General features: G+C 37.0%; 1 protein-coding gene across 1 annotated transcript in view; it reads right to left on the bottom strand.

Annotated features, from left to right (window-relative positions):
- The window catches only part of LOC124363429, a 37,023-nt gene continuing 22,454 nt past the window's right edge, over window positions 1–14,569 (bottom strand). The window contains exon 2 of the mRNA XM_046818679.1: window positions 1–842. Coding sequence (XP_046674635.1) covers window positions 128–842 — 715 coding nt within the window. The 3' untranslated portion in view covers window positions 1–127. The remainder of the gene's footprint in view (window positions 843–14,569) is intronic.

Raw genomic sequence — 14,569 nt, 5'->3', positions numbered from 1 at the left:
CAGTAAGAGTACCCTCCACCTAACTTTATGTTGCTGTACATATGCAATAACGTTTTTCATTAAAACAAATCGGAACTGGGAGAGTATACGACGTCACTGTCGTCAGGTGACATATTGTCCATCTGTGTTAGATCTGATTCGGCCGGACTAGGCCTAGCCTGTTGTACAGCTTGTTGTAGATAGGTGGGACGAGTTTAGCTTGCTCTTGAAGTTGCTGATGGTACTGTGTAACCATGGTGGAACTACATGGTTGTTGTGCAAGTGCAGCATACCTATTAGTATTACAACCTGTGTTGGGTTGATGCATCGGCATGTACTGTTGTTGTTGATCGAATAGTTGTTGTTGTTGTACTTGAATCGAAAGTGGCTGTTGATAATGGACAATATTATGTGGTACCTGTGTTGGTGGTGTGGTTTGTTGCATTTTTTGAACCAATTGCAGTACTCCCAACTGAAACTCTACAATCTGTGGCTCGCTGAATTTGGAAATGGAAGGAATTATTCCTTTAAAAAAGGAAAGATGTCGATCTCCATCTTGTTGCGGGGTTTCCACCACCTTCAGCATCCTTAACTCGAAATCGTCCATTTTCTTCTTCTTTTTTGGAGCAACATTCGAAGGTTTGTAGACCGTATTAGGTACAGTATTTGTAGTTTGTTGAGTGTTTTGAGAGTCGACCCCAGATTCATCAACAGTGTCGTCTTGTTGACCTTCCCCTTGGATATTTGACGTAGTTTCGGCATGCACTCTTACCTTTTCTAGGAATTGCAGTGCTTCATGGTAAATATATTTTCTTAATTTTGAGGCTCCAGCCCCAGACTCCTTTGAGTCTTTTTTATTTTTTCTTCCATTTCATCCATTGGTCCCGGATATTGTTCCATCGTTTCAGAATCAATTGACCTGAAACAAAAACATGTACATGTAGACCCTGTTTAATGAAATACGACATATATAACTCTAACTAAGTCTTTAGTTGAAGAATCTGTTTGTTGTGAAATAATTGTTATACATACATTCTCATTTCACATGTTATTGATGCCGCTTTTGTTTTCAGGTATCTTGCTACCGGTTGTACCTTTGTTGACCTACATTATTCATACAGACTGGGAAAATCTACAATAGCAAACTTTGTTAAGCAAGTCTGCCAGTCTATATGGACAAGTCTTGTCGATGAGTTCCTACCAAAACTCACAACAGAGTCATGCGAGGCTGTCGCAGAAGGATTCGAAAAGCGAAGTAACTTTCCGCACTGCATTGGAGCAGTAGACGGAAAACACATCAGAATTATGAAACCAGAATTAAGTGGATCTGTGTGTTTCAATTATAAGGGTTATTTTTCTTTAGTTTTAATGGCAGTTGCGGATTCAAATTATAAATTTATTTTTGTTGACATTGGTTCTTATGGCAGTGAAGCTGATCCAAATATCTTTAATCTAAGTTCTTTGTGGAAAAGTATTGAAGAAAATCGGTTGGTGCAACCTTCACCAAGGCCTTTGTATGGCACTCTTACCCCAGACATTCCGTATTTTCTAATAGGAGATGAGGCATTCATTTGGCCTCTCAGTACATTTACAAAGGCCATATGGGGGAAAACAATTGACTGTTACAAAAAGGGTTTTCAAGTACAGAATCTCCCGGTCAAGAAGATATATTGAATGTACTTTTGGTATATTAAGCAGCAAATTTAGAATCTTTCATCGCCCTCTCAATGTGAACCCAAACTTTTGTATTGATATTGTGAAAGCTTGTGTTGTGCTTCACAATATAATTAGGGAGCGAGATGGATTCAACTATGAGGACACACTGGAAGTTGTTGGATTCGAGGATATCGAGTTTGTACCAACTCAGAACCAAACTAGAGTAGTAGGGAAAAAGGCAAACCAGATTAGAAATGTGTTGGCAGATTATTTTTTTAGTGATGCGGGCTCAGTGCCTTGGCAAATGTCTAGGATTTGAAAGGTTCATATGCAAAACATCATAGGTCTGAGACAGTTTGTAGTTTTATATGTAATACTATTAACATATTGATAGTCAGTTATTGTTCAGAAGTATTGTATTGAAGAAGTATTCTATTGACTATATTGTAATAAGATTTAATTTGTAAATAAAATAAATGTTACTTACAATAGTTTTTTCTTTTCAATATTACTCAGCTCGTCATAACCAGGATGTAACGAAGAGCAGACAACAATCCAATTCTCCCTTGTCTTATTTCTGTCTTTATATTCTTCCAACGTTCTGTCCCAAAGTTGGGGTCTTTCTTGCACTAGCGATATAAGTTTATCCGCGTCTATATCCGTCGTCATTATCAACTCTCCAATATATAAGTCCAATATCACAACCAAGCACCGAACCACCAACTCAAGATGCGCACACCACGACGGTCACAACAACACTGACTGCACGTGTTCGCCCGGACCGTGTGTTCCCGCCTATTTGACACAATGCCCCGCCACCTGTCGGACGGGTGAACGCCCGGCCGGGTCTCGGATGATCAGTTGAGAATACATCCGGGCGTCTTTGCTATCGGACGGGCTTTCGCCCGTCCGGGTTCCGTGTGTTCTTCACTAACTTTCACAATGTACTTCTGGATCATCCGGAGCCCGGACAAAACTCGGACGGGCGTTTACCCGGACCGTGTGTCCCCGGCCTTAACACACCGCCTCCAACTTCCGCCACCCCACACACAGGCCCCCAGTAGCCCTGGCAGCCCTTCAAGCCTTGAAGAACGAATTCGACTTTAAGCTTTTTTTATGAGTTCAACGGCTTTTGATGTAAGTGCCACTCTATCCTTATAAACAGAGCTTGACTAAATTTCATTCAATCTCACCTAACTAATGACACTTAACAAGTTTAGATCTGTAAAAAAATACCAAAGCTTCAGAAATAAGATATGAATCATACAACCACAAGGTTCAATTCTCAAACCAATCATTTTAACAGTGCATGAGGAATATTAAATCATTAGTCGATTTAAAAAAAAAAAAAACATACGTACGCCGACGGTGTAAAATGTTTAAAAATGTAATGGCATATTAAGCTTTTAAATTCAAATTTATGAAAGAATTTATTTAAATGTATAGCTGCATACAATATTTTAATATGAGCACAACTAACTTACAATTCTTAAACTAATTTCAGTACGAGTATATGTTTTTGCAACATAGAACCTTTAAACTCTACAATTTTCACACTGACTGTGGATGAAGAATAGCTCAAGGAAGTTGATAGTACCGAATTTTTCTGGTATATTCATAGACAAATGATTGACATGGAAAATTTACGTGAATTGTATATAAGAGGCCTCCTAATACATATTATATATTCTAATAGTATAACATATTTTTATCGATATCATTATTTAGAATTTTATAGTTTCTGTAATGTATATAGTAACCACTTTTTATTGACGTTTTATTTATTTTATGCTCCACATAAGTTAATTATACTGAAAACGGGCTTGATGATTGCTATTCAAGAATCTTTTTACTCAGCAGGGATCACTTCTGGCTGGTTTATACCTTCCAGTTGAACCTACCACTGGGCACAGCAAAAACCGATGTGTCACTTAATCTGGGCAATTCGGTGGGTGTAATCTATTGCGGGACATGACTATTGGAGTTGGTGAAGTTCGTTCCCTAAAATCACAGGTTCTTGCTAGCCTCAACATGGGTGTGCCACCCCCTGCCTGCTTTGACTGGAGAGGCAGGTTCAGAGCTGGCCTCCCCTTCTTTCGAGGGGATATGACGAGATTAGTGCTATAAATTCTTCCTCAGGGATCTCGATAGGAGGTTGCTCCTACCCCCGTTTACCCATCCCCCATCCCCCTACCCCCCTACCCACTACCCCAACCTTACCCATCCAGAATTCCTGTCACTCCGGAAGCAGCGCAAAGGTCCTTATAAGACTAGGTGCAGTTTATAAGCTTCTTGTCCTAAGAGCATTAAAAAAAACAAAAAGGTATTGTATTAGTCTCTTGCAATAGGCTAGTGGATTGTCAATTATACACTTTCCCGTATATATAAATTATAGATATATATATTTGTCATATTCTAATAAACTGAACTACAAAAAAGGTAAGAAAGTTTTAATAACTATAAGGATTTATAAACTAATAAAGGCAACATTTATGAATAAAGATGATACTACGAGAATGTTAAAACCCAATGAATATATATATAATCCACTACCCCATATATTAATCAATACCCTACTTAAATGTGTCTAACAATCACTGATCACCAACCACATCATTAGCCATCGCATTTAGTAAAACGAAAATCATTTATTTCAATGTGAATGTTGAGTTTATCTTCAGTTCATCTTCATCTTAGAGCAGCGTCTGAAAGCTAACGCTGTAACAGACTTTATTCGTGGAATTGGGAGTTATGTTCGTCTGAAGAGGTCCATCAAAAGTGTACATCTGATGGGACAATGACAATACCTTTTCACCTATATTACACTTTATTTTGTTGTCTAGGTATCTCTGATGTTGAAACTAAGTAAGGGATTCATTTTGGGCGTCATCGTCGCCAAATTTTTTGGATCTCTTCAGACGAATAAGACTTCAGATTCGAGGAATGAAGACTGTGACAGCTCAGCTGTCAGACTTTACACAAAGAGGAAGGTAAACTGAAGATAAATTCAATATTCACAATGAATCAACCCTTCCCACCATAGTTACGTAATTTATTTTAAACTACGCAAAAATTCAACATTCAAATATCAGTTCTATTTAAATCAGAATTAAAAATATATTTTATTATATCTAATACAGTTCTATATTTCTCCCACAACACCACATATTACACCACACAACATACATTTATTTTCCTTTTTCAAAAATGTCTGTTTTCAATAAATTGTTGGTTTTATCCTGTAAAACGGGAGAAAAATATTTGAAAGATACCATGTCATCCTATAACACAAGAGAATATCGGAATACACAATACAGTATAGTTAAAGCTCTCGGTGGAAAGGTTAGGTCGCGTCGCCAGAGGATGCAGGAAAAGCCATTACAATCTTGACACTAAAGGTTAAGTATTTGTTGCCACGTGCATCCTTATTTAGAAGCTAATTTATGTATAAAATTGGATAAGGTTATGTAAACGTTTAATATTTCATGTTCAGATGTCCAAATTATAAAATTCAGCGAAACATTCTCAACAGATATTCATGAATGTCCATTATATCAAAACGAATTTAACTCTCATTTAACTTGTAAATATATTGTGGTTAAAGTGAGTTTCATAATTATAACCACCCCATTACAGTTTTTAAATGTTGTGTCCAATTTTAATTAATTTTCTTTTTGCTGATTCTGGTCCCTTTTTCTTATTGTTCCAATTTATAAAACCCGAATTGTATGCACAAAATAAAGTCGATTTAAATGAGAAATTCTTTACTGCATACAAATTGTTTTGATATTGATCATGTTACTGGAGTTTTGGTCAGTGTAGTCCAAAAAATATTTAGTTATATTTAAATTTATAAATTTTGATGTAGATATATAATATTTTTGTAATTTTGTACTGCATTATTTATAACTTATGATATATCTGTATTTGATGTAAAAACTATTGTACAATGTTTCAATGGAATGAAAAATGGTGTATTTATTTATTACATATTTATTTAATTATTATCAACAAAGATCTGATCCCAAAGAAGGCCCTTAATCGCAATTGGAAAGCTTTATCTTATAAACCAAAAATAATGGTTACTTTTGTCTATGTATATATATAAAAGTTAAATGAAGAAAAACCATTTTAACACAAATAGAAGTAAAATAATTTCTCCTATTTTGAAACAGATTCATGATCCCATTCAGATTGCGCTAGAAGTGAATAATCATGAATTTAGTGTACATTAAATGTACGTACAATTCGAAATAACATACGTCGTGCGTAAGAATGGATAGTTAATGTCTATTTAAATGTACGATTGTAACAATATGAATTGGATTATGAATTTATTTCAATATATGAGAATTCGTATTGCTCTTTTTAGTCCGGTTTAAAAATATACTTAAAACCCTTATCACTTTTTGTCTAGTGTTGTGCCGTCATTTTTTAAATATATAATTGTATATTCTTATCTACAAATAAAGCACCAATAATTGATTATTGTGCTGAAAATTAAAATAAAACAGTAGTAAAAATTGTATATCCTATATGATTTAAATTTTAGTATGACAATAAACTAACAGATTTAATATACTGAAGAACTCAAATTATTATTGGAAAATTTTAAATTTATGAACACGTTTTATGATTACTTAATCAATAAAATTATTTAGACAAATTATAATTAAACAAGTATAAATTACATGTGAACATTTCATTCGAAGGGTATACTTTACCTATCGGTTAATAAAAATTGTAACTAATTTTAAGATTTTAGATAATTTAGTACTATAACAAAAGTCCAGAATTCAGATTTAAAGTAGTCACCTTACCTCATCATCTTTAAGCTACATAAAGAACTGTTTTCACATATAAAATAAAGTATCGTACTGATATTTTTCACGTTTTATTGTTCTTCCAGGTCATTGTATTTTGATAATGGTAGCGAGAGATAATAAAAGAGAAGCTAGCCTTGACTATGGTAACTACAATTGCCACACTTCAGCTGTACCAAAGGAACACTAGTCGTCTTCCTCTGTTTGTGAATGTGCGTGAACTGTGAGATGTACCAAGATGTCTAGCTGCCCTTGTAGTTATAAGGAGCTAGCGGGATATAATAACATAGACTGTGCTGGCCTTGACTATGATACCCCCCCCATTGTCACGCTACAGCCGTTCCAAGTCCTACACTAGTCGTCTTCCTCTGTTTGTGAATGTGCGTGAACTGTGAGATGTACCAAGATGTCTAGCTGCCCTTGTAGTTATAAGGAGCTAGCGGGATATAATAACATAGACGATGGCCTTGACTATGATACCCCCCATTGTCACGCTACAGCCGTTCCAAGTCCTACACTAGTCGTCTTCCTCCGGTTGTGAATGTGCGTGAACTGTGAGATGTACCAAGATGTCTAGCTGCCCTTGTAGTTATAAGGAGCTAGCGGGATATAATAACATAGACTGTGCTGGCCTTGACTATGATACCCCCCACTGTCACGCTACAGCCGTTCCAAGTCCTACACTAGTCGTCTTCCTCCGGTTGTGAATGTGCGTGAACTGTGAGATGTACCAAGATGTCTAGCTGCCCTTGTAGTTATAAGGAGCTAGCGGGATATAATAACATAGACTGTGCTGGCCTTGACTATGATACCCCCCATTGTCACGCTACAGCCGTTCCAAGTCCTACACTAGTCGTCTTCCTCCGGTTGTGAATGTGCGTGAACTGTGAGATGTACCAAGATGTCTAGCTGCCCTTGTAGTTATAAGGAGCTAGCGGGATATAATAACATAGACGCTGGCCTTGACTATGATACCCCCCACTGTCACGCTACAGCCGTTCCAAGTCCTACACTAGTCGTCTTCCTCCGGTTGTGAATGTGCGTGAACTGTGAGATGTACCAAGATGTCTAGCTGCCCTTGTAGTTATAAGGAGCTAGCAGGATATAATAACATAGACGATGGCCTTGACTATGATACCCCCCACTGTCACGCTACAGCCGTTCCAAGTCCTACACTAGTCGTCTTCCTCTGTTTGTGAGATGTACCAAAATGCCTAACTGCCCTTGTTTGTTACGTGGAGCTGGCGGGAGATAATACAAGGGGTGATAGGGGTCTAATACAAGAGTCATGAATAGAGTAGCCCATTATAAACCTGCTATTCTTCAGAAACACTAGGGGTCGTCAATCAAATCAGTATGTGTCAGTATTGACGATCGATGTTGTCAGTAAGTCGAAACCGAGATAAATAGTTCGGAGCCCTTTGTAACTCGTGCACCTATATTTTTGAGGTCATTAATTAAACGCTCTAATGATCCGTTAACCTTGGATAGTAACAATGATACAGGGGACACCCACACACGATTTATAAAATAGTTAATATAAGAGTTATAATGTTTTTAGCGAGATAACTGTTTTTAACATATAAAATAAAGTAGCGTACTAATCTTGTTCACGTTTTATTGTCCTTCCTGGGTCATTGTAAACGATAAAGATAGCGAGAAGTGATAAAAGAGAAGCTGGCCTTGACTATGGTGCTAACAGCTGTCGCGGTTCAGCTGTTCCAAGGCCTACAATAGTCGTCTTCCTCTGCTTGTGAATGTGCGTGACCTGTAGGATGAACCACGATGTCTAGCTGCCCTTGTAGTTACAAGGAGCTAGCGGAATATAAAGATAGAGAAGCTGGCCTTGACTATGATACCTCCCACTGTCAAGTTCCAGCTGTTCCAAGGCCTACAATAGTCGTCTTCCTCTGCTTGTGAATGTGCGTGACCTGTAGGATGAACCACGATGTCTAGCTGCCCTTGTAGTTACAAGGAGCTAGCGGAATATAAAGATAGAGAAGCTGGCCTTGACTATGATACCTCCCACTGTCAAGTTCCAGCTGTTCCAAGGCCTACAATAGTCGTCTTCCTCTGCTTGTGAATGTGCGTGACCTGTAGGATGAACCAAGATGTCTAGCTGCCCTTGTAGTTACAAGGAGCTAGCGGAATATAAAGATAGAGAAGCTGGCCTTGACTATGACACCTCCCACTGTCAAGTTCCAGCTGTTCCAAGGCCTACAATAGTCGTCTTCCTCTGCTTGTGAATGTGCGTGACCTGTAGGATGAACCACGATGTCTAGCTGCCCTTGTAGTTACAAGGAGCTAGCGGAATATAAAGATAGAGAAGCTGGCCTTGACTATGACACCTCCCACTGTCAAGTTCCAGCTGTTCCAAGGCCTACAATAGTCGTCTTCCTCTGCTTGTGAATGTGCGTGACCTGTAGGATGAACCAAGATGTCTAGCTGCCCTTGTAGTTACAAGGAGCTAGCGGAATATAAAGATAGAGAAGCTGGCCTTGACTATGACACCTCCCACTGTCAAGTTCCAGCTGTTCCAAGGCCTACAATAGTCGTCTTCCTCTGTTTGTGAATGTGCGTGACCTATTAATTTCTCTGTTTTCCCATAAGCCACTGTTAAAATGCCATATCACAATGTCAAGGAAGTCCACCAGTTTAAAGTAACGTATGTGAAAACATTCATGACTTTGTTCATTAAGGTTTGTGTTATAACAGTGTTTAAATGATATATAAAATGCATTAGATGATTTAAATTCATCACTGGCGCGATCTGGAGTAAGATTTTGGTATTAACTTTTTATTTACTATCTGCATTACGCTATTTATCAAGCACTGTTTACTTAATATTTGATCAAATTTAAATGTAAACAGATGTTTCAGCCAATTTTTTAACATAAAACTGAAGGTGTGAACAGCTGTTTAGTGCCAGTTTAATTTGGATTATGAAACGTAAAAGCAGCATTTTTTCTGAATTTTAAAATATTCCAGGTAACTTTTCTTATATTTTTCTTCATAAAAACCTTCCTTGGATTTCAATGGACATTTCACAAAAAGAATTAACCGAATTGGTCCAGCCGTTCTTGAGATTAGCGCTTACCAACACATTTAACGATTCATTTTTATTTGCAAGATGTAAATGTGAATCTTCCACATTAAGAGAACCCGTGGAAAGAAATTAAAATAAACCTTACATAACAAATGTTATTGGTCGTTAAGTCAATTCGAAACTATTCATTAATACATTACATTCTTGTCTTCTTTTACTAAAAAACAGTATTAATTAAAGTAAACAATTGACGATAAAAAGTTTCAAAATATAACAGAATTTCGGACATTTGTTATATGTTACAAAAGGCATGGCACAACGTTTCGAGGATAGATTCCAATCTTCGAAACGTTGTGTTAAATCTTTTGTAAGATATAACGACTGAAAATGTCCGAAATCCTTTTACCCTTTCAATAATAATTAATATTCTACTATTAATACCATACTAGAATTTACCTGATCACGTTTAAATTCGTTTAACTTTAATTGTGTTTATTACATATTTTATGCTATTAATTGTACACTCGTATTACTTATTTAGTACTTCATTTAATATCAAATTTAGTTAAATCATTCATTTTATTACGTCGAGTCAGTCCATCCACTACTAACGTACGTAAAGGATATTGAGGACTATAATTTATTTATAATAAGACACAAATATTTCTCTAAACAACTATTCCTGGGATTTAACATAAATTTGACCTCGGATCTAACATTAACTTTCAATAGCATTATACTCCAAAAGCATTTGAATCGCAATAAATCTAATTGGGTTATTTACAGACGACCGTTATGAAAACGCAACTGTTGTTTGTTTAATACATAACCTGCTACTTCTGTAACATGGAGTTGCATTGTAAAACCAGTTACAAAACTTGAGTTACCTCATTGGTTTACCGGTCGGTGGCCTCAGCTGTTGGGTTCAGGAAGGTCATGTCAGTGGTATGTAACCAAAACGCCTGAGCGGAAGTTGTAATACTTTTTATTTCGACAATAACTAAAGCTTATTAAAATAAGTTAATTTAATACAAGGAATATAAATCCGCCGGGAGTTGTAAACAGAGAAAAACTCTGATAATTTAATAAAAGGAATGATTAAATCCACCGAGAGTTGTAAACAGGGAAATACTCTGATAGTTTTAGTACTAGGAACGATTAAATCCACCGAGAGTTGTAAACAGGGAAATACTCTGCTAGTTTTAGTACTAGGAACGATTAAATCCACCGAGAGTTGTAAACAGGGAAATACTCTGCTAGTTTTAGTACTAGGAACGATTAAATCCACCGAGAGTTGTAAACAGGGAAATACTCTGCTAGTTTTAGTACTAGGAACGATTAAATCCACCGAGAGTTGTAAACAGGGAAATACTCTGCTAGTTTTAGTACTAGGAACGATTAAATCCACCGAGAGTTGTAAACAGGGAAATACTCTGCTAGTTTTAGTACTAGGAACGATTAAATCCACCGAGAGTTGTAAACAGGGTTTTAGTACTAGGAACGATTAAATCCACCGAGAGTTGTAAACATACTTAGTTTTAGTACTAGGAACGATTAAATCCACCGAGAGTTGTAAACAGGAAATACTCTGCTAGTTTTAGTACTAGGAACGATTAAATCCACCGAGAGTTGTAAACAGGGAAATACTCTGCTAGTTTTAGTACTAGGAACGATTAAATCCACCGAGAGTTGTAAACAGGGAAATACTCTGCTAGTTTTAGTACTAGGAACGATTAAATCCACCGAGAGTTGTAAACAGGGAAATACTCTGCTAGTTTTAGTACTAGGAACGATTAAATCCACCGAGAGTTGTAAACAGGGAAATACTCTGCTAGTTTTAGTACTAGGAACGATTAAATCCACCGAGAGTTGTAAACAGGGAAATACTCTGCTAGTTTTAGTACTAGGAACGATTAAATCCACCGAGAGTTGTAAACAGGGAAATACTCTGCTAGTTTTAGTACTAGGAACGATTAAATCCACCGAGAGTTGTAAACAGGGAAATACTCTGCTAGTTTTAGTACTAGGAACGATTAAATCCACCGAGAGTTGTAAACAGGGAAATACTCTGCTAGTTTTAGTACTAGGAACGATTAAATCCACCGAGAGTTGTAAACAGGGAAATACTCTGCTAGTTTTAGTACTAGGAACGATTAAATCCACCGAGAGTTGTAAACAGGGAAATACTCTGCTAGTTTTAGTACTAGGAACGATTAAATCCACCGAGAGTTGTAAACAGGGAAATACTCTGCTAGTTTTTGTACTAGGAACGATTAAATCCACCGAGAGTTGTAAACAGGGAAATACTCTGCTAGTTTTAGTACTAGGAACGATTAAATCCACCGAGAGTTGTAAACAGGGAAATACTCTGCTAGTTTTAGTACTAGGAACGATTAAATCCACCGAGAGTTGTAAACAGAGAAATACTCTGCTAGTTTTAGTGCTAGGAACGATTAAATCCACCGAGAGTTGTAAACAGAGAAATACTCTGCTAGTTTTAGTGCTAGGAACGATTAAATCCACCGAGAGTTGTAAACAGAAAAATACTCTGCTAGTTTTAGTACTAGGAACGATTAAATCCACCGAGAGTTGTAAACAGAGAAATACTCTGCTAGTTTTAGTGCTAGGAACGATTAAATCCACCGAGAGTTGTAAACAGAAAAATACTCTGCTAGTTTTAGTGCTAGGAACGATTAAATCCACCGAGAGTTGTAAACAGAGAAATACTCTGCTAGTTTTAATACTAGAAATGCAGTAGTCAGCCGAGATATGTTAAACTGAGACATACTCTGGCGCTTGCAGATTCCTTACTTGTTCAACGAAAGTAATAGTATGGCCGTAAGTATTAGATTACTTGGAATCGCTACTATATACTGGGGTTTTTGTTAGTTGCCTCTAACGTTAAGAATAATGTTTTCCGGACGTTTAATTTAAAGATAGAGACGTTACTCGGATCGTGTACACGACCAGGGTAGATTGGCCAGGTAGGAACACAATTTAATTGGTCCTCACCATTTAATTGGGTAGTATGATGAACTGAAGGTCTTTTGAATACTTTCTGTTTAACCTATATCATCTGAGCCCTCAGCTAAAAATAGTTTTAATTGAAATATAAATGAAGGATTTGAGCAATTAATAGTTGGATCTGATATATTTAGGACTCTGGAAATATTAGAGCTAATAACCGCACAACCAGGTTTTTACAAGTAAATATAATGAAGACCCCCTGAGAATCTCCTCATAGTTTATGAATAAATTGATCTCAGAAGAAACTCGATTACTGAGCCAGCGCTAACTTTCGTCCAACAACCGATCGTAGGGAGTAGCTCTAAAACGGTGAGTGAAGAGTTGATCTTCTTCCAGTAGGTTTTCTGAAGTCATTTCAGCGAGCAACTCCGAACATGAATGGTCTGCAGAATTACGAGATCGGACAAATCTCTCCTAAGCCTCAGTGGTCGCAAACCGAGTTTATTAGCCAGGAGCTCCAAGATCACGCACAATACCGCCAACCCAATATGTTACCAATCAGCCTCAAGTAGGTTACTTGTAGCCTCAATAACAAACACGTTCTTACAAGTGACCTCAATCTGGACGTCTTGTAAGTAGGTTCTTACAAATATCCCCATTCTAGACATCTTACAAATAGGTTCTTACAAGTATCCTCAATCGAGACTGTTTAAAAGTAGATCTTACAAGTATCCTCAATCTAGACGGTTTACAAGTAGGTTCTTACAAGTATCCTCAATCTAGACTGTTTACAAGTAGATCTTACAAGTATCCTCAATCTAGACTGTTTACAAGTAGATCTTACAAGTATCCTCAATTTAGACGATTTTCAAGTAGGTTCTTACAAGTATCCTCAACCTAGACTATTTACAAGTAGATTCCTACAAGTATTCTCAACATGGACGTCTTAGAAGTAGATTCTTCCAAGTAGATTCTTCCAAGTAGCCTGTACATCCAAAGGGCTGCAGAGATATGCGTGACACATCAGCTTTGCTGTACTCAATGTAGCTTGAACTGGAAGGTATTAACCAACCAGAAATTAACCGTTTCATCTGGGGAATCTGTATGTCTTACAAAGTAGGTCCTACATCGCAGACAGTCCTTACTGTTTCATGAAATCTCTTTCATAAAAAGTCTACGGCGAGTTCGTGTAATACCCCTGCTACAGAACGTTTGTAATGGAAGTGAATCTGTAATCTTACAGTACATGTCACTACGCTAGTGTAATGGAAGTGAAGATTACCAATGGAATGGAAAAGAAGATTAAACCAGTGAAAGGGAAGTGAAGATTACACAACTTTAATGTAAGTGAAGATTACACCAGTGTAATGGAAGTGAATATTACACCAGTGAAATGGAAGTGAAGATCACTCCAGAGTAATAGGAGTTCACACGACCGGAAACGTAGATGGTAGCCGTGACACCGGCCGCGTAAGGCTGACAACTACAGTAAGAAAGTGAAAACTAAATTGTACCAATGACATCTGCCCGTGACAAGTAAGGCAGGAGGTGTTATGGTAGTTGTACACCTAAGGTCTTGCAGTGAAAGCGGTGAGAAAGTTGGGGTGAAACCACAGACAGGCTAGCTCACTAGTAGCCTTACTAAATGCCTATAGTCCAGACTGGGAAGTAGGTTGAACATTTGGTTTATCTTACATGACAACATACACTTTGGTATTTTATAACTTTTTTGTAAGAAAATAATACGATATAATGAGCAAGATGCTCGCGGCACACATTACTCCCGGCCTGCTCCATTAGCTAATAACTTTGCATCTCATAATACTTAACAAGTATTGTGTTTCTTTAAGGATTAAAATTGCGAATTAATAAATAGTTTCTTATATCTTATAGTTTCCTTTAAAAATCACTATTTTTTACGTCTACACATAGTGACATTAATTGTAAAAGTATTGTTAGTATAGAATTTGACAAAATAGATGTACTAGATATCATCTGTACAGTCATCCATAAGATAACCCTTAGAAATAATCAAGAAAGAAAATAACTTCAAATAAGTAGATAGTATGAAATTCTCAAAAAGCTGACAGACTGTAGT

Source organism: Homalodisca vitripennis, chromosome 5 (assembly GCF_021130785.1).
Source record: "Homalodisca vitripennis isolate AUS2020 chromosome 5, UT_GWSS_2.1, whole genome shotgun sequence".
NCBI classification, from domain to species: Eukaryota; Metazoa; Arthropoda; class Insecta; order Hemiptera; family Cicadellidae; genus Homalodisca; species Homalodisca vitripennis.
The sequence above is the reverse complement of the archived record's forward strand: the minus strand, read 5'-3'. Positions and strand labels throughout refer to the sequence as shown.